The sequence below is a fragment of the Coloeus monedula genome (genome assembly GCF_965178545.1).
Source record: "Coloeus monedula genome assembly, chromosome: 1".
Taxonomy (NCBI): domain Eukaryota; kingdom Metazoa; phylum Chordata; class Aves; order Passeriformes; family Corvidae; genus Coloeus; species Coloeus monedula.
In genome coordinates this window covers 35,513,019-35,539,235 of record NC_138781.1, presented here as the reverse complement: position 1 = coordinate 35,539,235, position 26,217 = coordinate 35,513,019, and the positions used below count along the sequence as shown (strand labels likewise).

General features: G+C 40.0%; 1 protein-coding gene across 1 annotated transcript; it reads left to right on the top strand.

Moving 5' to 3' along the window:
* Positions 1-25,929, top strand: SCRN1 (secernin 1; the record flags this gene model as incomplete). The annotated part of the gene is made up of 7 exons (XM_082290306.1): positions 1-159; positions 10,993-11,174; positions 16,670-16,872; positions 19,685-19,879; positions 21,497-21,662; positions 23,582-23,762; positions 25,771-25,929. 7 exons carry the CDS (start codon positions 1-3, stop codon positions 25,927-25,929), a joined length of 1,245 nt encoding a protein of 414 aa, XP_082146432.1.
* Between the last annotated feature and the right edge of the window lie 288 nt (positions 25,930-26,217).

The following is a 26,217-nucleotide window of genomic DNA, read 5'->3' as shown; positions in this document are numbered from 1 at the left end:
ATGGCTGCAGCTCCTCCAAGTTACTGTTTTGTAGCCTTCCCCCCATGTTCTAAAGATGGGCTGGTGGTGTTTGGGAAGAACTCTGCACGGCCTAGGGATGAAGTACAGGAGGTGGTCTACTTTGCTGCTGCAGAACATGATCCAGGAAGCAAAGTTGAGGTAAGGGTGAATTGTGGCATTCAAACTGTGAGAAATCACTGTTATTGGAAGAAATTAATACTGTCCTGTTTTCTCATCAGATTGTGGAGTCCTTGCTCACTTCACTCAAATCTCTTGAGTAGAAAGAGACAAGATTTTTTAAAAGTCCTGAAAATCAAACTCGGAATGTAGCTTTTTTAACTGGGGAAAACATCTGTGATCTGTACTTTCTCCATCAGACAGGCAAAACTGTTCACATCTCAGGTTCCTGCACCACCTAGTCTATTGATTCCTTTTTCCTTTTAAGGGAAAAATATCCTGGCTATCTGGAACTAGAAGCCAATTTTCAGAGTTTATCACGTGCCAAACAAATTATTCTCATTCATGGTTGTTGTTTGGCAGTAATGGGGGCTGACTGTGCTACACAGGTTGCAAAACAGGCAGACAGAAATCTGGGCCTTGAGGAACTTGTGCTCTAATAAGGGAATGTGAGAGGAGGAGAATGAGAGTGTGCAAGCCTTGTAAGCCAAACTTAACTCTTCTACCTGCCATTGGCTCTGTTGGTGTGTTCTGTAGCTGGCCACCTGCATCATGGTCAACTTTGAGTGCTGTGGCTTCTTTCTAAATGCAAGGCTGGATGTGGAGTCCTGAAGCTGAACATTGATGCCATGGATGCAGGTTGAAAAGGACCCTGCTGGAAGTTACTGTAATTGTAGTCTGTTACTGCAGGCTCGCTTCAATGACAGGAGAAATGAAAGGATAAGCAGATGGGGAAGAGTGAAGCAAAGGGACAGATGAACAAGAAGACAGGAAGAGGGGAAAGTGTAAAGTGGAGGTGGAATGAAGAGACTGAGGCACCAGAAGCAAAGACAAGGATCTGTGCACGTAGTCATTTTATCAGAGGAAACAGAGCCTGATGCTGCACTGCCAGGAGCTTTTAGAGTCCACAGGTTCTTGCTGTGACCGGCAATTGGGAAAGCAGAATCGGTGAGGTTCCCTGCATTCAGCTTCCTCCTGCCCCTGTGGCTGTGCAGAAGGCTGAGGACAGGAGGTGTTCTGTGGCAGGCTGATGTCTCTCATCCCAACAGATTCTTTATGGATCTAATTGTCACTTGCCCAGAAGATATCCTAAGGCTAGTGCCAGTTTTGACTCTGTTTTTCAAGTGGGATCACTTCCAAATTTCAGAGGATTTGGTGCTCTTCTTTCTAACAGTTAATGTTCTCTTAATTCTTTTTGCTGCCAACATCTGGTACAATGTATGCATTATTAAATGGTTTAATTTTGGATGTAAACAAATCCTCTCCCCCGTCCAAGAGCACTATGTGCAGTTAACTGCAGTGCTGCAGCACCTCGGAGACACGTGCTGGCATATGTAACACAAGTGTGACAATAAGACTAGAAGAAAGCTTCAGAGCAGTTTTTTTTTTTTTTTAAAGCATCTCTTCATAGAACTGGAAATGAAAAAAGAAAAAAAAGTTCTGTTATTGGGGAAGAAGAACATTGGAAAGCTTCTCTGTTTTGTACCCTTAATGGAGAATACTTTGTAACAACTTACTGTTAGAGTTCTCCATTCTTTTGGTCTCTTTTCCCAATATCTTACTCTTTGATGAGTGTCATAATTTGCTGAAGCATATAGTTAAGCCGTAAATAATCTATTATGATTCCTCTTTCACAACATGATTAACCAGTTTAATGCCTTTTTTTACAATTCAGTCATAAACTCAACTCTTTTGCCAGACCTTTTAGAAGCAGGAAGCATAGTTCCTTTTCATAGCACAGCACAGTTTGTAGATCTAGTCTGCTAACCAGAGTCCGCAAGCATTCTCCTTAAATGTTGAATTTTTTTTTAATCAAGGTAAAGTTTGTTGCAGTGTGGTGAAGATGCACGTTTAGATGAGGGACTGGAGTGGGCCTTTTTTTTTTTTTTTTTTTTTAAGTAGGGGCTTAAGTCGTAATTAATGTATACTTTGGCTTCTGCTGGCCTATGCTACTACGTAATTCTTCATTAGCTAGCTGGAGGTTTTTAGAGTAGAGTGGTGTACAGAAACATACAGGCTCCAGATGTTTGCCAAAATTCTTGCTGTTTCCTCCTAGCACAGGATAAAAACATAATTTTCTCTGAAAGCAGTGCATGTGATTGCTTATCACTGCATCTTCATTGCACTCAGCACTACGTATTGTTAATGTTTTCTTTTTTTTTTTAACTCATGAATATTTTGAGTGGAGTAAGATGGTTAAAACACCCTACTGATTTTAATTCTTTGTTAGGTCTAAGGGCTGTCTGGCAGCTTTGCACAGTCGTTGTGTATGGGTAGTGAGTGGTACCTCAAAGTCAAGAAAGGCTTTAAGAAAAGGCTTGAATTCAGCTGCTTCGCTTTGTTAAGTACCAGGCATGCAACACTATCTACCTTTTAGGCAAACTTGTCAGAAGTAATTAACTGATGGGGGAGTGGAGAGGAGTGTCAAAGCTTCTATATGTAGCTTTGACATACTCAGGGTTATTACTTTGTTCTTTAAAACCCCCGAAAGCTGCCAACACTTCTGTTACTGTTGGTGCAGGGTTTTTTTTTTTTTTTTTTTACTACAGCTTTCCTTCCCTTGCACTTAGTAAAACTTACTAAACAGTTCTGAGAAACTAAATGTACCATATTTACAAATGGAAAGGTGTGTTTGATCAATTTCACACTACAGTAGCTCTAAGTCAGTAATCCTTTATGCCTTTGACTAAATTTTTCCTCTCATCCATCCTGGTGTATTGGTGGGGTTTTTTTTCCAAATAAGCAGCTTTTCTCTCCATTCCATATTGTATATTTGCTTTGGTTTCTTTACCTTCATTGGACAATGATAGTGGACTTGGTTTTCATTCTGTATTTTGCACATAATGTAGTTCAGTGTGTATCAAATTGTGATTACCTGTTTGTGGCTGTCACTCGTGGTCTGAACTTCTGTTAAGAGGTAGTGATGATATGGGCTGCTCCATAGGACTCTGTCAGGGAGTTTGTATCCTAGTTCCTATTTCCACTCTGTGCTGGTCACCTTTGCAGCTGTGATAATGCACAGTGTAACCAGAAATGGCACAGTAATTCGCTGAGATTGTTGCCATAAAGGAATCGGGCGGGCTGTGCTATGGGGCTATCAGTTAGTTTGTGACAGGGCCTCAGGGGAACTCGGTGAATGCTGCAAGTCATTTTCAGCCTGATCTTTGTGGCTCAATCTACCCGACAAGCAGCCCTGCAGCTAGCTCATCAACATAATTCCTTCCCTCCATGTCAGCGGGTTCCCAAGACCCTGAACAATGGGGCTTTTCATTAAAGGTCCCTTCTGTGTTATGTGAGTGACAACTTTCTCAAAAGTTTGTTCTTCTCTTGCATTGCAATTTTGCAGTGGCAGATGCTGATCAGGCCTCTTCCTTGTTGTAGTGATCAGCCTAGGGCATTTGTGTGTCCAGGTGAAATATTGCTCCCCTAAGCATAAATAAGGTCCTTTTTTGAATTCCTGTGCTAAAAGTAAGTGCGACTTTTTTTTTCCCAGATGTGGATTTTAAAAATTTGTCATGTGTTAGTGAGAATTCTTGTCATAATGCTCTTTAAGATGCAAGCTGCTCTGTCCTATTTTTAAGGTAGGTTTTACTTACTAGATTTCTTTTATTCTCTAGTAACCTGCTGCTTGCTGTGGTTTTCCTTCTCCTGAAGATGTCTTGGCTGAATGACTTTTTTGTAGATGAATTTCCTATGTGGATTTTTTTTTCCTTTTTCCTATGTGGATTTTTTTTTCCTTTTAGATCTACCATCCTTTTCTTTAACTTGACCTTGTATTCATTATTTCAAAATAGTCATGGTTTCTTGCTTCACTATAGAGCTGTAAAAGCTCTTTTAACAGCATGCAACTTCTTATGGAGGAATGGAAAGGGGAAAGTAGAAAGGGTAGACTAGCAAAGAAGTCTATAAAACTGTGGAACATGCAAAATTTTTCTAGTATGTTGGTGTTAAACACAGGTCTGGGCTAAAAGCCAGCCTTCTGTGGGGTAGGAGGAATTTTTTTGTTCTCTAAAACTTCATGTCATAGTTATGCCTTAGTTATTCTTTTGTTTTCTCTGTTTGTTTTTTTGTTTTGTTTGGGGTTTTTTTGTTGTATTTGGTTTGGTTTTTTTTGGTATGGATACCATTACCTCTCCTTGCTCTGAGTTTTCAGAGGAGCAGAAAGATTTTTTCTGTACATTGGTCTGAAGACTGCAGACAAAAACTCACTTAAAGGAAACTGGTGGGTCCCTGCCTAGTGTTGCAAGACAGTATAAAGCTTGGAAAGCAGACTTTGATTGTATTAAAGTTGGTTTTGTATCACCTGGAGGTATCTTAATCCTGGTGTTTGTGTCATAATCACCAAGCATCACACCAGTGCTGCAGTTCAGTTCTGGGGTACTTTGGCTCCCTTTTTTGCCAGCTGTTTGGCTTATCTGCATTGTGTCATGGGCAAGGTGTTCAGAATCTCGTGACAGAAGTCAATCAACAGCAGGATCTACTGCGAATTTGCTCTTTGGGAAGCCTCCAGGTCAGACTGGCAGTGCTAACTCACTGTCACATTGCTGCAGGTGTGGATGTAAACCTGGGCACCCCAATGACATGGGGAAGTGGTGCCTGGCAGGAAACCTTGATGAAACACGGTGGTGTTTGTGCCTGTGATGGAGCTTTATGCTTACTCTATGTAGACAAATGAGGTTGTGGTCTGAAGGCTCGCAGTTCAGAGGTGGTTTAGGAAGCTGCATTCTTGCCTCTCCACAGAGACCTGGTGCTGGCTGGGAGGCAGCAAAGCTCCTGCACATGCAGACAGATGGCTTTGCCCAAGCCACCATGCTGCAGCTCACCCTGAGACCTGGCACAGAGATGGGGAGACAGCAGCTGATAAAAGAAACTGGTTGCTGCCTTCAGCAGTTGATTGCTTGGCTAATGTGAGCTTTTTTTCTCTCCTGCTCCGTTGCAGGCCACTGGCCTTCAAGCTAATGTGTTTGACTTTGGTTTGTAGCGCAGTGCACAACCCGGCAGCAGTTCAGAGGTAGAAGCCATAATCTCTTGGATGTTTCTGCCCTCTCAAAGCCTGTTTTTACTGTAGGAGTGCTGCTTATTTGTTCTCTTCTGCTACCAGAGCAAAACTGGTTAGCTTGAACTAATTTTTTTGTTCTTAATCTTTTAAATTTTCCTTTTTTACTGTAGCAGAGGAAGAGGAGGGGAGAGTATTAGAATTATTTGGGGCAAAAAACTGCCAACTCTCCCATCTTGACCCAAACCATTTAATTGTGTCAAGTGAGTGAGCAAGTATTTCAAATGCCTAGGATATCCAAGAGTTCTGAGGATAGCTCTGTGATGGGCTTTTTGTGGCTTCTTTGAAATCTGTCTCTTACTGTTTTGAAACATAAAATTAATAAGCTTCATCCCCATTTCAGTTTTACTTTTGCTCCTCGCCCAGGAGACTGCTAAATTTGTATCTTGAAAAGCAAGAGGTGAATTCTTGACTGCTAAATCAACTCTGACATATAGTGTCTCCAGAGACTGTCCTCAGCCTTGGGTACCTTCCTGCACTCTGTGCTACTTGATTTATTTAAAGATATTTAAATTTCATTTTGCTGAGCATGTTTCCATACAGTGGCTCACATGCCTGAGGCTCCTTGGTGGCTTGGTAGAGCAGGTTAGAGTCAGTCAGAGGGCATAGATAGTTCTGCTTTGTGACAGGGGAACTGTTTGGCTTTTTCTAGCTTCTCTAATTATTTTTTTTTCTATTATAAATTCTATCATCCTTACTGCTAGAGATAAGATTCAAATTTTATAGTTACTGGTTGCACTGAATACAAACAGCTGGGAACAATATGCAAATACAAAGTGTATGTAAAGTGCACCAGGGTCTTCATAAAAAGAGAAAAAAACTGTTCTTAATATGAAGAAGAAAGAAGCACTTTATTGTGGCAGAAATTGGCTTTGTTCTCTCTTTGTACATTAGTAAGTGCTTTTATATCTGTCTACAATGTGAGGATACAGGTAGTAGCACAATGTGTGTTTCTGAGAGCTGGCTACCTGAGGATTCATCCTGCTGCTGGAGAGACTTCTGCTCACTGTTCTGGTTTGACTGTGTGACCACTAGAATTGGGGCTGACTGCTTGAGATGTACCCAGGCTGGATTTATCCTGGTGTATGGCTGTCCCCTTCACTGTGGCACAAGTTTTGCTGCTGTAGGAGCTGTCATGGCCATGTGTGGTAAAGTCATCCACGTGTCTTACACTCTATGCTTAGTTCTGCTTAGTGCATAAACAAGCAGTGGTAATAGCATTGGCTAACCACCTCCTTTCTATTGTGTACTACTGCTTGTGTGTTTTTCTTTCCAGAGGAAAGTTACCCCCACTTCTTTGAGCTCTACTAAATTTGTTCCTGTAAATAAGCAGCAAAAGAATTGTCTGTAAAGCTCATTGGCAGACACACGTGCATGAGATAGTCTGAGCAGCTTCCTTGAACAACTCTGTTCTAGTTTTCCAGATTTCCACTTCACCGTGATGGGAAAGCCCAGGCAGCCCACGTCACCTGTGGAATCACCTGTCTAGACATTTCCTACCAGGCTGTCAGTCTCAATGTCTTGATGGCCAGGGAGGCAGTGGGTTGTGAGACTGCCTCAGCACATTTTTTTCATCCCTCCTTTGGAAGGGGTTTAAAAAGCAGCCATGGCACAGTTTACTGAGTTGCTGCAATCATACAGATACTTTACCTGTGTTCAAATATGTGCTATGGTATGGCAGTGCTTGAAGTAGTTAAGCAAAGAGTTAATGCCAAGTTTGAGCCTGGATCTGATGGCAGGGAAGGGGGTTGGGGTGGGATCTCTTTTGTAATCTGGAATCTTAATGCCCCTTTTCAAAGATCATTTCTTTCTGAAGCATTCCCTGACTATTGCCTTTGTTATCCAGGGCTGAAGCCTATGTGATTTCATTGATATTTCATAATGACCTGACTGACAGTGCTAGGAATTGGGCTTCTGCAGCCTTAGTACAGTAGAAACTGCACAATGGTTTCTTTTCATTAATGAAAGAAGAAATCTCTTGTGCTTATGACTGTCGTGTCTGGTTTTGGAATACCTCCAACTTATCTGCATGCCCTAGCTAGGGTGGGAGATACATTTGTGCCTTGTGCTATTCTTAGAACTCCCTTGATAAGATTCTCTTCTTGATACTGTAAGTGAAATAAAGAAATATCATTAGTTCCCAGCCTGCTCAATTCTCTCTAAAGTTGTTGGCTGCATCTCTTGTATGTGAAGTCTCTCTTCTTTAGTTTTATGTTTTCTGACGGGAATTTACTGTCACAGGGCAAGATGCCAGTTATGCTGCTTTCAGGGCTTGAGTTCTAGAAAATCCATGGAGCCTGACACCGCTCACTCTCAGCCTTTACCACCAAATTTGTCAGTATTCTTCTGTTTTTAGCATTCATACTCTAAGAAAAATGTTAGTTTTAGGAAACGCTGAGGTTGGACACTTCAGGAATTTTGAAGACAGGGTTAGTGGCAAGCAGAATCACAGTAGTACCTGAGGTCTGTTTTATTTGTCATTGCCTAGTTTGGCACAGCACTTAGTGGAACAGGCAGCTCTGCTGTTGTGCTGGAGGGTTGTGCCAGGTCTGTGGGGTGCAGGAGAGGGGACAGGTTTGGAGTTTTTGCCTGGTTTTGAAATCCTGTCATCATCCGAGCTCCTGTTTCTAGAGATCTAGTGGCCAGTGAGGTTTTTTTGGTGGCTAGTGTTGTCTTTCCCCCACTATTTCCTTTTGTGCTCGAGCTGTTGCAAGGATATGTCCTGGTTTCTGTGGAACAAGAAGCAGTGGTTTGCTGTGCTGCAAATCCAGTGTCTGGCTCTAGTTGAGCTACCATTACAACTGATGTGTCCTACAAGTGGATAGCCCAGTTCCTTTTGTTTCTTGGGAAAGAGTTTTCTGATGTTATTTTAAGGGGAGATGGTGAAGTTACGAAGTGAGAGATTTATGTTTAAAATTAATAATCTACTGTCACCTCTGAACCCGATTTTTTTGAGATGCTCATACCTACTGGTATAAATATGAACCAAGCTCCTGCCTTAATACATCAATCCCATTGAGTGCCTACTTTTTATGCTTACTGGGGTAAATACTTAGAGTGGGAAGGTAAAATTTCATCAAGACTTATTCAGCAACGTCAATAACCATGACAAATTAATAAGAATCAAGTCAATACTAGTTTTATAAGACCTGTCAGCGACCGTCAGGTTGAAACAGTTTTTCTGTTATTTAGGTCTTCTGAGACAAGTTATATAAATAAGGCTTGAATATTGTGTGTGTACATGGTTTATTGTATGGAAACTGAATATAGTGTGAAAATATGGTCCATGTTCACTTCTTTTTGGGTTGAGCAACATAAAAAAGCAGTATAGAAGGTGACAGCTGTATTTTGAGGTGTGTAGTGTTGCCTATGGATGTTTTCTGGCCTCTGATTACATAGTTAAAAAACAAAACCACATTTTTTTTCAGAATGCTCTGTATTTGTGAAGCAGGAACAAACTATTTCCTCTTTCCCTTTTCTCCACTGCTACCATTGACAATAAGATCTCTGCAATGAATAGCAGCTTTGGAAGTGCTTGGTTTTGGAATGAGGCACCAAGTAATAAGCCATTGGTAGTGAGGATAGCCTTGCAAATATGTTTTGCAGAGGAAAGGCATTCAGCATTTTTTTGGCTTAACTATCACTTTTCAGAGTGTTATCATTTTTCCTTCTAGAAAATCAGAGTCAGTGTAAGCAAGCTTGTACAATAGGGCTATTCAGCCAGAAAGTGCTATGCAAGTGTGGGTTTATGGAGTCCTGAAGTCTCCTCCACACTGTGCCTAGGTTTTTGCTTTCTGCTGTGGGGTTGAGATGGTTCATGTCCTGGATGGCTCTGCAGGATGGCTCCAGCCAGCTGACCACCTGTGAAATGTGGGGGGCTAAGGCTGCAGACTTGGGGCCTGATAGCTGCTCTGGGGTTGTCTTGACATGTAATCTTTCCCTGCTGCTCCAGCTCCCCCTTTGCACATCCAGCAAATGCAGTTATTCTCTGTTCACACACAAGCAAACAGCACTGACCTGATGTTCTGAAATGAAATTGTGCAGAATGTCAAAAATGAGATTTGTTTGCTGACAGCTCAAAGGGAGAAGGGGGAGTTTTGATAAGAAATGTCAGTTTCAGCATGGCTTGGTTACACAATGAAGCAAAGGGTGAACTGTAAAGAGTTTTTATTAGTCAGATCTTAGCTCCTGGCCAGTGCCAAATGTTGTTGCACCTTGATAGATGAGGAATTTGCCTCTACAAAATCACAGTGTATTACTATATAAGCAATTTGGTCTAACAGCCTGGGGAAATATTAGGGACGTTCTCCTACAAATACAGCAGGTAAGTCCCTGACAGGATCTTGTTGCCTAAGCCTGTCCTTAGACTGAAAGAGTTCACTGCCCCTCTGCTTCATTTTGTTTTGTTTTGACCTATTTGCACACATTACCTAATGAAGGTGGTAAGCTCATTTCTTGTATCCCTCTTGTGTGGTCAAAGTGAAGGACTCTGAAAATCCCATTTTTGACCAGAGATAGTCTATTATGTGCTTTAATTGCATGCTAGAGGAACTATTACTGTAAAAATCATGGCTCAGGACTGGAGGCTGAAGATGATCATGCTGTATAACCTTTAAGGGGGGAAAGACAGGCTGGTAAAAAACCAAAACTTCTCACTGCTCTGATAATTTTGGATGATTTCTTTGGCTTTAGGTTTTAATATAGACACAGCCAGGCAAACAAGGCAAATAACTTTTAGTCCATTCTGATGATCCTGTTTACCTTGATATGCCTGATCATATATTCCCCCAAAAAACGGTTGCAGATTACTTCCTGTAAGGAAGAAGTTACAACAGGAATGCTGGACCCTAAGAGATGCCTCGTAAATACAGATAACTTCAGTTTTCTCAGATGCAGGTTCTGCAGAGTTTGATCCTTGAAAAACTTGATGTGAACTCAACAGTAAAGTGTAAAGTCCATTTCTTTGGTTTGCACAAGCCAATGATGTAATGATGGATTGAGCTCTCATCCATGCTGTCTGGGAAAATAATGCTTGTTTTGAAGGCAAGCACTTGTTATGAAGGGAAGTAAATGTGTTTGAAACATAACATAATTTCTTTCTTCCTTGCAGTTTCAATGACTTCTCTGCAGCTTTCCTTTGTATTTTTGACTTGTCAGAGTACATCCACAGACATGTAATTAAAGTAGACCATTTAAAATAGTAGAAACACCAGTTTAAGCAACAGCAATACCCATGTTTTAGTTTTGTGACTGTTTATCAAAGCATACTACTGAATCTTTCAAGGCTTGTTTTTTTTTCCCTCTTTCTACCAGTTGTCTCTGTCTTGGGGGCAGCTGCAGGGGAGGCAGCAAGGGAGAGGAGGAAGCCTTCTCATGTATTTTGTCCCAGTTACCACTGTTACACTATGTACTTAATAAAGTACTGGAGATGGTGCTTAGGGGAGGTGGTAGAATGGTTTGATGTGGTTACTGTGTACAAGTATGATCTGTGTTTTCAGTGTAGCAGTACAGTCTGTTTCCTGCTGCTTTCCACTGATTCTAGCATTCGGATCCTGCTTGTCTCTTGGGAGCCTGCAAGCATCAACACATGTATTTTCCCAGGCTTGTGCAATGTAAGGATATAAAGGTTCAAACATGACACCTAAATGTTGTTTTTAAAAATTGCTTGTTCATTCACGAAACATGGACTTTTTAAATAACGTGTGTCCTTTCTGTACATTGTGATTGTTTAACTTTCTCTCTTGCTGCTGTCTCTGCAGTGCACATACATTGAGATTGAGCAGGTGCCGAAGACTCATGCTGTTGTGCTGAGCAGGCCCTCCTGGCTTTGGGGGGCAGAAATGGGAGCTAACGAGCATGGGGTGTGTGTAGCTAATGAAGCTGTCGTGACCAGAGAACCTGCTTCTGAATCTGAAGCCTTGCTTGGCATGGATCTTGTCAGGTGGGTGTCTTGCTGAGCTGTGACAAGCCTTTCATCATCAGCCTTAGATGATGCTGGTACCAGCTAACAGCTTTGTGGTGTTGGCATGAGGAGATTTTTTAAAACACTATAAGCAGGAGACCTTTCTAGGTAGGGCTCCCAGTACAGCTGAGTTAACACTTAAAACACTTGCAATCTGAGTTTAGCCACCAAGTATGTACCATGCTTATACTGTTGCAGGTTCACTCAATCTACCTTGTCTACCTACCCTTCAGTCGAGCAGCGGCTGTTCTGACAGGATAAGAGATATGATTATGTTGTTAGTAAGGAACTGCTAACTAACTTGTAATATCAGATTGCCAGTGTGCCTTTCATTCTCCCTCCCTTTACAGCAGCCTACTCTGACCTAAAAAGCTTATTCTGGGCTTATAGCCAGCTGTAGGCATAAACAAACTACTGTGCCTTACTTCAGCCCATGCATTCCAATGCAAACCATTGCCCTCATTCAAATGCTGGCACACAAACTCCTGTGAGCCTGTTCATTGACGGCTGTCTGCCCAAAAGTCTTGTGCTGCCCTGTAAGTCTCAGCCTGAATGGTGATCTTGCAGTGAAGAGAGTTCAAAGGAGGCTTGGGTGGGGGATGAAAGCTGAAAATCAAAGAAGAGAGAACATGTGAATTTCTTTCAAAGAGAACATGTGAACTTCTTTCAAAGAGAGATGAAGCAAATGGACTCAATTTAAAGACTGAACAGAACAACAGCTGCATATTTAAGTAAATCAGTGTTAGACCCAGTGGTCCTGGAATTTGCCCTAGGATACTTAATGAGCTGACTGAAGCAGTTACAGGTGAATTCTCATTTTTCTTGAGGACTAGTAAAAGATGGGAGAGGTTTTGGTTGACTGGAAAAAGTTAAATGTTGTGGGTATGCTTAGTATAGTTAAAAAGATTTGTTATAAACATGCTTAACCTCAGTTCATGAAGGGGAAAAAACTCAAATATCAAGGAGTTGATGAATGCACAGTAATAACTGGTAGTCAAGAAAAATCCTGTCAGACCATTCTACTTTACTCCTGCAATGAGTTAACACATTTTATAGATAAAAGGATAGGAAATAGATACCTTGACTTTTAAGAGGACATTAAACCTTAGAAGTTATTCTCATAAGCAAGCTGGGAAGCATGAGTTAGAAGAAATTGTTGTTAGGTGTATAGCTGCCTGAAACTGTAACTGTACATGTTCTCTAAGGTGTCTCTGCAGAAATATGGTTATTACTGTATCCCACAGCTGTAGGGAGGAGAGGAGAGAAGATCCAGCAGGCAGGAACTGTGCAGCAAGATTGATTTATTTAATTATTTTACAAACTCATTTATAGACTTTTTTCTTTGTCGTCTAATTGGACAAAGGATCAGCCACCCGTTGGGGTGATTGGCTAAAATCCTAAAACATCCATTGTCAAAATATTTTTCTCCTGTACCATAAACAAAGCTCTGCAAGGTCACAGGTGTTCATGGTTTACAGAACTTCTGCAAATATCTTCGTGAGAGAGAAAAGTATCTCACAGGCTTAGAAAGAAGCAAAAAAATTTCTTGCTAACAGTATTTTTGTATCCACATATGGTGTCTGCTTCCAGCTACCATAAATCTAGAGGAATATGGGCCAGTTGGAGAGAATGCAGTGGAAATTGGAAATGTGATCAGAGAGCTATAGAATCTGACCAACGAGAAACTCATGAGGGAATTTGGGTTATATTCCTCTTTGGTATTTTCTCTAAGCCCTGTATATACTGAAGGGATCTGTGGAGAAACTGTACCTGCGAGGATGAGTAAATTGAATTGCTTCGAGGGAGACTGAGTAGATGTGAGGGGTTATTTAAGAAAATATAGGACAACCTTTTGTGAGGAAAAGGGCTTAGATATCTGACTTTCTAAGCTCCACCTTTATTTTTTCCCTCCTACTGCAGTCCTTTTGAAACCTTAATAAACCATTGGTTTAAATGTCAAGTTCTGCTTATTTTGGTCACAGTTACTGCAGTCTCAAAGGACTGGTTAACATTCAAATATATATGCTATCCAACAGCTCTAGATTTACCCACACCAGCAAATCAGGACATATCAAAGTAAGGAGGTGCTGGTCATAAACTACAAATAATCGTCACCTGTAGTTGCTACCCTCCCTCTCTTCCTTCTTACCTGCAGAAGAAATTGTAGCTCAGATGCAGAGAGGGTGCTTCAGGCTAGGAGAACCAGAGATGTGTTGTTACCATCTGCTGCTTGTTCCAGCCAAAATGTTTCTTTCTCTTACTGTGAAGACTTGGCCACTTGAATTAAGTGTGTCTATTTCATGTCACCTCATAGAATAGAGAACCATCAAATATGAAATCAATCTCTATAGGCTGCAGTGAAGCAGCTGGCACCAGCTCTGCCTCTTTGATAGAGTATCACAGCATGTCAGAACACTTCAATGATAATTAAGAAATTAATAAAGTTTGTGTGATGGACTTCAGGGTTAGAAGTTGGTCCCATTCCATGCAGGCTGGTCTCCATCCCAGTTAATCTGAATGGAGAACATGAACCTAGTCACAACACACAGAAAAACTGAGAGAAAACATGCTCCAGCACAAATTCCTAAGGAACCTTTTTTCTCTAGGGATTTTTTCAAAAGCTTGATTTTTCAAAGCTGTACCAGTATTGCTACATTGGTTGGTTTATCAGGATTTTCTTCAGGTATTCTTCCTCTCTGCCTGCAGTTTTGGGTTTTTTGGAGGCACAGTTGCCTCTATAAAGCACCTGTTTACTAGCAAAGCACATTCGTATGAAGAGTTCATGTATTGTTTTGCTGATGCAGTTAGAAAAGGACAGCATTATCACACAAAAGGTATATATGGAGAAACCTGTAAGTTACACCCTTATTTTTGCATTTTTGTCTTAATTTTAATCCCTATGTGTTTGTATTATTTATTTGTTCTTTTCATGACAGGTGCAATAATTTTTTCAGAGCCACACAGAGATGCCAATCTTGGCAGAGAGGCAAGAATGCTCTTTAAAATGGTATTAATTTGTTTACCAATTTCTTTCCTTAGAGACCTCAAAACTGAATAAAGTAGAATGTCATCAAGTGTGTTAGTTAATTTGGAAAGCCTACATTAGGTAACTGATAGGTGAAGTTGAAAAGCTTAACATAGTGTTGTTTTGACAATATGATAGCATATTGGAGGTACTTAGGCAGTGGATTGTACTCAATCACTGAAATTTTATTAATGACTAATTCAAGTCCTCATCTGGGGGTGAAATTGTTTCAAACTTTTCTTCCAGCTCACCTTGAAGGATGCTCTGAAGTGTGTTAGTGGGAGGGTTATGCTGTGGTTGCCCAGGACACTGATGCTGAGATAACTGACAAGACTTAGTTTTGTGGAAATGAGTTGTGTGATTGTTGTGTTGGATGGGGTTTTTTCCCCTTGTTTTTTTTTTTTTTTGCTGTCCCTTGTGACTGACAGATAGGAGCAGCCAGGAAAAGCAGAGCCTAGACCTTTAATGGAAATAAATATAACATTGGAGCCATTTATAAAAAAATCATACCTAAAGGATACTTCTTCAAACTGAATCCCTGCTGTGTTTTTGACAGGGAAAGCTAGACTTTAACCATCTCAAATGGAAAATTTCAGGGAGACATTATTAAAAGTTTTAGTGGGATGTTATGTCTCTTGGCAGGTTTGGATCTAATTATAACCTAATGGTTTTGGTCATAATCTGTGGAGAAGGGAGCAGATTATCACTGAATTTAGTGACTGTATGGTCACCAAGGTAGTTTTCAGTCCATTCACTTACCTGTGGCAGTGGCAGTTCTTGGGATTGCTCTTAGGGAATAAGACATGCTTTTGGGCTAGCTTTTCAATGATGTCTTTTAAATTTTTCTAAATTACAAAATCTGAAAAATCAATTGCACCAGTGATGAAAAGAATGAAGGAAAAACATAAATGCATAGGGACTAAAGATGGAGTCACCAGTACAAAACAAGTTTCAGCTAACAAGAAAAGACAAGAGGGAAAGATCCTATAAATGCAAAGTAAGGAGATGATGGGGGAGGAGCTGTCACTTTGAGGTAGGCCTTAAAATTCTAGTTGGCTCTTGGCTCTTCTTTGTCAGTAAGTGATAAATAGATGCTGCTGGGAGAGATGAAAACACTGCTTTCAATAATTCAGCCTAAAGCAAGGCTAATGGTAGCCAAGTATTTAACAAAGCAGACCCAGTGCAGAGATCAGGTTGAGAAGTACTGAGATCAACAAATCTGTACTCAAATTATCAGAACCTGATTTGTCTACTGTACTTTTTAGTACAGAAACAGAGTAGTGTTTTCTTGTCATGTGATTTCAAGAGAAATGGAAAGAGCTAGCATAGTACTTTTATCTAAAAAAAAAGTGATTTTCTTGGAACTATCCATCAGTCAAAATTATTTTGTCCATAGAGCGATTAGAGAAAGACAAACACAGAGGAAAATATTAATGTGACAACATTAATAATAAACAACAGAGAGAAATTTTGGACTGATCCAGGTAACTCTCCCATTGGATGGAGGCATGGATATGCTGTTGTTTGAAACACTGCATTTCCTCATTACCAGTAATTGGATTTTGGAACCACTGAAATCGTTTGCAGGTCAGATTTGAACTTCTGGTTACTGCTTTTGTTGTTGATTCAATTAGGGCTGTAAATTATATCAAGGGATTATCTAATGCCTCTTCTTCAAGGCAGGATACAGTCGTTCCCTAGGGCTTTGTTAAATTTATTACCACACCTCAGATTACTTTTCCATAAAATACCCCTGCTTTGCTCGAACTTCCTTTTAAAATTATGTTCTTTCAGACCTATGGTTACTCTTAATTCTGACAAAAGCCATATCTGGTATTCAAACAGTTTTTTGGGGAAGTCTCTGCAGGAACTCTGAAGTATGACTGTGCACAAATGCTTCTCTTTACTGTGTGCAGTATGCATGTAAGGGTAACACCTAGTTTCCATGGCCAGGCAGAGCACTGGGAAAGAGAGGTTGTAATATTGGATATTGATCCCTTCCCTTTTTTGATAGCTGGTAGTATTAATTTGCTACTTCCCACTGTTGTACAGAAAAGTAAACTTGGTACAGCTGTTACTTAGAAAAAAATGTTTGCAAATTCTCCTTCAAATGTATTCTGCTTGAGGAGAAGATAAGTAGAACATTGCATGTTTACAGTGCAGCTGAGATCATTGGTTGGTAATTGGACTCTTTTTTAAAAAACTGAAAGCCATCTATGATAGGCTTGACAATAAAGAACCAGTGTAGAAAAATCAAGACTAGAAACAAATAATTTAATATCTCATTCTTTAATTCTAGTAACTAATTAAAGCAAGAATTCTTACATTAGGCATACCAGACACTTCAATACTGTAAACCCGGATGAGTGCTGATGTTTAAAATTAATAACTTAAGGAGATCTCAGTGTTTCGTTCCTCTCTGAATCTCTGTTTTACCCTTTTCATATAGGCTTGGCCTAGAAAGAGGTGCAACAGCTAAAGAAGCATTGGATGTAATAGTTGCTCTGTTGGAAGAGCATGGACAAGGTGGAAATTATTATGAAGATGGGAGTTCGTGCCATACTTTCCAAAGTGCGTTTTTGATTGTGGACAGAAACGAAGCCTGGATACTGGAGACTTCTGGAAAGTATTGGGCAGCTGAAAAAATCACAGGTTAGTTTAGCACTCACAGCAAATCTCAGTTATTATAAATACCTGTAAAGAGCTGTCATGGAAAAATTTGTCTTAGAGTCAGTAAGTTTAAATAAGTGACTAATTAATGCAATTTTAGACTTCTGTATTTGTGCTACTCTGATTTTTTTTGTTACGTGTTGATTTGTGTTGGCTGACGTAACTTAGCGTTTTCTGTGAAGATGGAGATTGTTGCCTTCATGCATAAACTATATAATAATCATCATTTTTATATTTGACAGGCGTATTTTCCCAGATTTTTTTCCCGTTGGGAATATGTCAAGTGTTTTTTTGATGGAGTTAATGCCCAAATTATTACTTACGAATCTAAAATACTGTGAGAAAAGGATATGCATTGATAGTTTTGACAAAAGGGCTTTTTTGAGGTGATAAATTGAATGGGTTGCTGCTGGTGGTTCCTTTACTGAAATAGATATACTCCCTTCATATCCCTGTTTTTTAAATGATAGTGCAAAACAATACTTTTCTGCTTTTTAAACTTGTAAATGGTTTCTTTTTCTGTGTGTGTGAAGCCAGAGCTGCCAAACCAACTTCTAGAATTCACTGGCTTAGTGGTTGAATTTATTTAAAACTTTTCCAGCATATATGGGCTGCCTTAATGTAATATGATTGTTTCAGGCCTGTATTTAATTTATTCTCATCTTGGTTTTGAAGGAATTTTTATTTTCATAAGAGTAGAGCTTTTTAAATGTACTCATGTTTGAATGAAGTGAAAATTCAGAGTATTTATGAGGACTTTTGTCATCCATGACTTGAGCTATGACAGATCCCACTAAATTCTTTCCTTATTTCCCCCTGAAGGAAAGGTAGGAGATAGCAGATATGGGAAGGAGCAAAGAAGTAACACCAGGCTGTGCAATGTTGTGCAATGCCATCAAATAGGAATCAGTAACCTTAACAGAGGTGGTGTTTTCCCAAGTAAAGCTTGTATTTTAAGGATACCTACAAGTCTTCTGGCATGAACATATACCAAACCAAGACTGAAAATGCTGTCCTGATAAAACCCTAGTTCTGGAAAGCAGCTGACTCCTGAGGTTCCTGGGATTATGCAGTGACAGCCTGCCTTCTCCTCTTGACCTGCCTCACTGATATTTGAAGAACAGTGGGTTTTATTTAGCAGTTTTAGCTGCATCAGCAATACATAACCTTCATGTCCTTCTTCCCAGCAAATAAACTGTTGCCTTCATGTGCTGCTTGCAGCTTTTTGAAATGGTTCTTCAGCTCTGTTCTGGTTTTTACCAGCACATTGCTCTTCAGGAGGTCCCTGTGAGCTGCAGATAAGTAGTTTCCCTCTCCCACAGCCTACCAGGAGGAAAGGCTGCTGGCCCTGTAAGAACTCTGTATTTCATACTTTGTTCAGGGGGCTCTTTTTTGCAACTGTAAGTGTGCCTCTTAAGCTTTCAAATGAATGCACAAATGCTGCTAAAACAGGGAAAATGTGTCATTCCCCAGTATGAAGGCGTATCTTTTCCTCAGAGTTGTTCTAATATTACTGCTGCAGGACTGTAAAGCTTATAGTGTTTATCAAGCAGCTCTCTGACAGTAATTTAAGGATAAACACTTCAAAATCCTTTCTATTACTGTTCTTTAGTCTGAGTGGAAAAATTTGATTGATAAATTTTATTTTTTTGTGGTGGATCAAACCCGTGAAATATTATTTTGCCTGAGTTAATAAATGTAGTATTTAAAGAGCTCCTAAAGAGTGGCTTGCCTAGCTGGACATGAACACAAATACTCCCATCACTCAAGTGAAGAAAAGTCCCTGAAAAGTATACTGTTTGAAAGTGTGAATCAAAGTAAGCTGTCAGTCACCCTAGTGTAAGTCAGAACTGGATGACAGGGACTTTTTTGCAGAATGATGCACAGAACTTCCTGAAGTTGTTACCCATTATTTAAATTGCATGCATGAGGCATTACAAAAGCGAGATTACTTTTTTGGAAGGCAGTATTTAAAACTTCCACAACAACTGGTTTTGCTTCTGTTTAAGAACTGGTTTGTGCCAAATTCCAGAATCTGTGTTTATTTTAGTTTATAGTTTTATTTTATCAGCTCTTTCTCTGGCTTGCAATACATTTGCTTTATTCTCTCTGAGGGATATCTACAGCAACCACTGCCATGCTGTGGATATATGGTTGTAAGCACTGTGGTATTTTTGAGAAAAGGAACTTAAAAAACCCTTTAGTATTCTTTGGAGGCTGCTTACACTTCTTTTTACTTCATGCCATTTTAAAATTTAAGATTAATTTAAACTTATCTTGCAGCTTACAGTGAAACTGTTTCTCAACTGGGAAGCTTAAAGCAATTGTTAAGATTTTAAAAGCATTTTCCAAATTCTTAGGTTTGAAGGGCAAGGCAGGTTCATTAAGTGCAGCTCTGCTGAAATATATTTTGAAATCAAGTCCGATCTCAAGCCTTGTTGTGTCTGTGGAATATGCCACTGGAAAAAAGATTAGGCAGGGGCCTTTGGCATTTGGATACCACTGTTGCTTTGTGGTCAGAGCATGTGAGGTGTGGATTGGGAAAATGGCATTCTGACTAAATCCCGCTATTAATCACAAGTGTCAGTGTCTCAGCAGGGCACAGAGAATTGAGCTCTGCAACCTGCAGTGATTGGTAATTCTGTGTATGTGTAATTATATAGTTACACAGTCATGCCAAATGTAAATCCTAACCAGTGGTTTAATTTGTTTCCTAATTGAAATGACATTTTCCTTCCAGCTTCTCCCAGAAAAACTGTATTAAGGCTCTCTTTTGATATGTGACTCTTTCTAGAGGGAGTGAAATGCATTTGCAATCAGCTTTCATTAACTACAAAAATTGATGCTGAGCATCCTGAACTAAGGAATTATGTCAAAAGTCAAGGCTGGTGGAACGGAGACTCAGACTTCAATTTTTCTGAAGTGTTCTCTCTTGCTGATGGCCATTTAGCCTGTTGTTCCGGCAGGGAGAGCCTAGAAAAGCAAGGTGGTAAGTGTTGAGCTATCTTTCTGTGGGCACAGTGGGTTTTTTAGTCACTGCTGCCTCCTTTTCAGGCATTCTGTTCAGAACTGCATGTGACTGAGAGCATCTCTACATGTGAACTGTGTAGGAACGAAGATCAGAACTAAAGACTGTCCCTAAACTTGCCACAATTTAGGATGAAGCCCTTAGTGTCACCCTCAAGGTTTCAAAACAGGCTTTCAATTGCAAAGTAACTTCCTTCAGTGTTTTGATGTGCATGATGTGCCACTGCATTTGTGCTTTCCTGTAATTTTAGCAGCCCTACCTAACACTAAAATTATATTATTATTAAAAAAAAAAAATGGCCTCACATATTAAAGATTGAGCCAAGTGGAATCTGCATTTTGGGGAAAATGTATATTTAACCTTTTGGGGAAAGTTTCAAGATCATAGTTAAAGGAAGAACAGCTGCAAACTGAAGTTCCTTTCTCATGGCTGAGCGGAACGAAGCTGCTGGAACAGACAGTGTGCCTATTCCCCACAATCAAAGGAAGGGTTTATTTCCAGACTCAAATTTATTACTGACTTCAGTTCACTGCAGCTGGCCAGCATACCTCTGAAATGACCAGCCTGCAGCAGTGCATGGCTGACATATATCTGTTCTTTCATGCATGAAAAACAGCACAAATTATCATTTTCTAAAAGGCTGTTAACTACAGATGTGAGTTTACTAGAGTGTTGGCATTTTCACATGTTGGCAAATGTCTAGAGAGTATAGAGGTGAGATATTTGTTGCACTGCAGAGTTCTTGCTAAAGCTGTACAATTGCAGGGAGAGTGGTTTGTGTCTGAGGCAGATACAGTAACTCCAAGGGCCTATAGGTAAAAGATCCTAATAAACCTGGATTATAGCACTAAAAACCCTGAGGGCCCCTGCAGACAGATGGCTGTGGCTGAAAATCTTGCAGGCTGCTGAGTCATTCCGTGTCTCCTGGTGTGCTGAGGAACCTGTGCATGGAGGTTTGAGTCACTGCAGAGTCTGAGAAGGTACAGGGGCAGAAGCCTCACCTGCCAAAGAAGCAATGGCAGAAAACATGGAGCAGCCATGGGGGCAAAGCTGTGAGTGACACAGGCAGGAAACACAGTGAGAACAGGGGATTCTTGTAGATAGGGGTTTGGAGAAAAATCTTGGTGTCTAGGTCTGCTGCTGTAACATTCTGTGACTGCAAGATGATGTTTCAAAATTTTGACTGAGAGATAATTGAAATTAAGAAGTGGAAGATCAGGGTGCTCTCATTCTGCCCTGCTTGGGTAGAGGAAAATGGATGTTTTATGTAAGTAATCTGTTCATAGTGACTGCTAAAGCAGTATTACAGCCTTCTTCCTGAAAAAGTACCTTTTTAATAACATTTCTCCCTACCTGGCAATTGTCATGCCTAATTAATGCTTCCTACCATTCTCATTTACTAGCTAGGCATGTTCTTTCTGAATGTTCATTATTTAAGTAGAAACTATTAACTGGGATTTGTGACATGCCCATGTCAAGTGTCAGTGGCCATTTTAGGCCAAAGCTTGTTCAGGCTAAAATCCTTACCTGGACTCCAAGCCATTGAACACTCAGGAATTTTTTCCCCCCTCCATATAGGTGACGTTTCTGCACAAGCTATGATTGATGTCCTGCGTGACAAGGATAGTGGTGTCTGTGTGGACTCTGAATCTTTCCTTACTACAGCTAGCATAGTGTCTGTTCTGCCTCAGGACCCTAGTTTTCCCTGTATTCATTACTTCACTGGCACGCCAGACCCTTCAAGGTAAGCCACAGCACTGGGGTCCCTGGGGTGCAGAGCAGGTGATGGGTTGAAAGGTAGTAAACAAACCCTGCCACCCAAACTGGAACATACTTGAAGAGCATGTTCTAACCAGAAATGCAGTCAGTGCTCTGTGATGTGCAATCTGACAGTCCTGTGTTACCAAACTGCATCTTGCTGCAATTCCAAATGGACACCACTGGGCTGAAAGACTGGATCTGGAACTTTGCCTAAAGTCAGAGCTTCCGGGGGAAATGCAGTTTAGGGAGGACCCAGGAATTCCAGTGTAGTTGCTTTCCACTTGGAAAGTTGTTTAGATGATGAGATTGGGGACTTCCCAAGTCAATTCCTTGAACAGGTGGGTGCAAAATGCAAAAAAATGAAGTGTCTTAACTATCAAAGAGGGGTTGTGTACTCTAGGCAGCTTCATATGACATCAAAATGTTAACACAGCAAAACATCTGCAAATTGCTGGTATCCCAAGCATGTTTGTTATTGGAGGGACAATTTCTAGTTGGTTTACATGGTGTCCTCTCTAGCTGAAAATATCTGAGGAGATTAGGGAATTCATGGGCTGGATCATCAAAGAACTAATGAATTATCTTGTATTTTAAACAGAATCCACCTGGGATTCACAGAAATTAAACTAAACCACTTGCAGTTATTCAGGAGATCTGCCACTTGCATTGAGGTAAAGAGGTTATGGGGAGAAGATGGTGCCCTTGAACAGCTGACAGTCATTCCTGTAAGAGGACTGGTAGTAATCATTAGGTTTTACTGAGGGCTGTAGAAGTCATCCATGCCAAAGGGACCTTCCACCCACCTTGAGTTATGTAACTCAGATTTTCAGGGTTAACTGTCAAGTTTAAACTTGCTTACCCAAACTTTTCTTTGACTTGATGCAAATCCTTTGTGATAAAAAGGAGCAAGGCTTCAAATTATTGTGTTGGGATTTCTGTCCTTTTGAACATGGAAAACCTAGCTTTTATTGAAAGCCTCGTCTAGAGACCTTTCTTGCTTTATTCTACACTGTAATGCATTTAAAAAGCTTTATTTAAATGCAGCTAGTGAGTCATGTAAATTCTTAGTCAGCAAGGCTTCGTGACAGTGATGGAAAGGGTAGCAGCACTGAACCTGCTGACTGTACACAGGCAGTGGTTATTAATTGTGTGTTGCAGAAGTCTTGCACTTTTGGCAGGTTCTTCACTGCAGAATGCAGGGTGCTTTATTGTTCTGTATCTAAAGAGAAGGAAGGCAGTTGTTCCATGCCAAAACCTACTTTCGGCTTCTCAGGAATGAAGATCCTACATTGATGGGGTTTTTTTGTCTGTCTCTCTCTGGAGTTTAGATCCAAACTCAGCGTTGAAGTTGTTTGAGAAGTGTCACAATATTGGTAGCCATGTCTTCCCCCAGCTCTTGAAGTAAAATTCTAAAATGCTGCTGTTTATATGCCAAATCCTCTGATATTGAGCAAGATACGTAATCTTCCCTGCTCCACACAAGTGTTTATTTATGATTGTAATAAAAATTAAATCTAAAAGGAGGAGGAGAGATGCCAGTGGGAACAGAGGAGAAAAACTGATGTGAGGCCGAATGTTGAGATTTGTTACAAAAAACTTGGAGAAGAAAATCAGTGCTACTCTTCTAAAGAAGTGGCAGAACTGGCATGAGGACACCAGAGAATCTTATAGGTAAAAAGGGGTAATAAGGTTTTACAGTAATTGCCAAACCCAGTTCTTTTAAAGCACATAGATTTGTTTTGCTTGTGACCAGTACCAAGTCTCTAACCTTATCCATGCCTAGTGTAGATGAATTACCTGTGCTGCTCTGCATGTGTTGTTTTAAAATAGCCTGGTGAACATTTCAATAACATATATGAGATCTCTCTTATTACTGCAAGCAGTAATTCTCATTTCTTTCAGGTCCATATTTAAACCCTTTATTTTTGTCGATGATGTAAAATTAGTACCAAAAGTACAGTCTCCTTCTTTTGGCAATGATGATCCTGCTAAAAAGATACCTCGATTCCAGGAGAAACCTGATCGTAGGCATGAATTGTACAAGGCACATGAATGGGCCCGATCTCTCCTGGAGAATGATCAGGTAAGAGCTGTGGGACCTGGAATTAAAGAATTGAAGTCAGTGTAGATTCCTAACTCCATAATTTAGTTCACAGTCACTCACTGAAAAACATTCTCTGAATATTCTTAGAATCCTTGTAAGCTGAGCTTGAATAATGATGGCCTCTGAAGGACAAACTATTCTGCATAGTTTTTGTTATCCTGAGAGTGTTGCTCTGTTTCATGACTTTTACAAAATGCAAAGTCAAACTGGTAAGCTGATTATCTTGTTCAGGCCCCACTGTGGATATAGTCTTTTTAGTGATTAGAACACTGGATGCTAGTGCAACCTGGTATCAGAATTATGTGATAGGATGGCAGCAGGAGTGTTATAATTTAAATTATATGATGGATTAAGGACTACATAGCTTGGAAAGGTATTTTTCTTGAAGGAATAATTTGCACTTGACAGTTTTGCAAGTCTTGCATTTTGCAATTCAATGCATTTCTGTTAATTTTTAAGATTAAACTGACAATGCCATATGAGAAGAAACAACACTTTGCAGAGCCATGCAATACATACCTGAGGGCTGAAAACCTTCCATTGTAAAAACTTAAAGTGTTGAAGATCTCTTATGCAAATAATTTTGGAATAAGTCAAGAAGGGGATTATTCTGTATAGCTTTTCCAAATGGTTGGGATAAAACTTTTGGTGTCATTGGGCAGGTAGTTCAATAACTTCTCGACATTTGCAATTACAACTACAGCAGTAAACTGGGTACGTGGTTTTGAGGTAGTGAAACAGAGGGAGAGACCACCAGGGCACACCAGTCAGGCTTTTATTGGTATTCAGGCAATTTGTGGAAGACCCTCACATGGTTGTGTTGAACTTCCACAGAGGACTTGCTTTCCTACCATTTCCCTCTGTGTGTATTTGCATGGGTCAGAGTCTTGCTATGATCGTCACAACATTCAGACTTACCCATTATTGATTAAGGAAGCTATGATAAGCTTTGCTGGTACAAATGTTATTGAAATGCAGTTTGGGCTAGATTTTTGATTTCTTGGAATGGTGTAATTTAAAATATGTGGCCTCTGTGGTAATTTTGTTTTAATGTGCAGCTGGCTCTCATATCGTTATGCAAGATGTTGATTTAGGGAAGACCTAGAAGAGGCATCTTAGTATCTTGTGAACTCTTGCCTGTTAAAGTCCCCACAATGTGACACCATTAGTTGTGGCAGAAAAGGAAATGCAGTTTCTGCTTAGGCTTCATGCTATAAAACCTGCCCAACCAAGAGTCTAAACCTTGGATGAAGTGCTCTACTCTTTCTGGACAAAATGCTGAGGAAAATCCTGAAAAACTCAGAACCAGCACTGATTCTAAATGACTTTTTTTTCCCTGAAACTCAGTTTTGAAACCTGCAAGCAAAACAAACAGTGCTTCTCCATGGAAAAAAAAAAAAAAGAGTTTAAATAACCTTTGGATAAAATGAAATGACACCTTTTCCAGGATTGAATTTTCTAGAAACACAAAGAGTAGTAAGTCAGAATGGCACACAAAACCTCCCTGGGACCTGGAGTCTTAATACTGTTACATGACGCATCATTTCACATCTGTTGACCATCTTGCAGGTGTTGATTTGAGGGATGCACATGCAAATACGACAATCCGTACAATTCTTAGGGCTTCTAGTCTTCTCATACATTCCCACAACATTTCTGTTTGTGGGATTACAAGTTTAAGAACTTGCTTTATTATATGTACAAGCCTTATATAATTTTCCTCTATTCATCTTTCACCTTCTTCCTTCTTTGCTTTAAACATAGTGGCTCCTTTTTTGTTGTTTTTCTTAATGCACAAAGTGTCCAGGACTGTTCCTTTTAGCCTTTGGCCATCCAAAATAACTAGTAACAGATATAGTTTGTAATTAAAAAGGCTTTTCCATTTTAAAAAATATTTGAAAATGTCTCTGTAACAGAAGAGAAACAGTAAAATGCTTTCATGAGCCTGTTTGCTGGTTAACTGAGTTTGGTTGTTTCATGCCTTTAGGATAAAGGCCAGAAACTGATGAGGATTATGTTAGACCTTGAAAAACAAGGTTTAGAAGCAATGGAAGATATCCTTTCTCGTACAGAGATTCTGGATCCAGCTGAAGTAGTGGATCTCTTCTATGACTGTGTTGACACAGAACTAAAGTTCTTCAAATAAAGTAAGCAAACAATTCTTTAGGTACTACTCTACCAGTGAATGTGAAATGTTGGGTCCAATTCTGAACCTCCTCTTTCTCTTTTACACTAAGCTGAGGATGTTAAGAATTGGGTTCAAACCCACCTGTCTACTTGCTCAGGTTGTCTCCAAAATCCCTTTTCCCTATGCTGCATTGCAGGTGATTTTTTTTCAATTGCACTCTTGCTTGGAATGGATTTTCAACAAATTTTATCTCATTTCAGCTATGGTGGCTATTGTTAGCCTTTTCACTGGAAGACTGCAATGTTC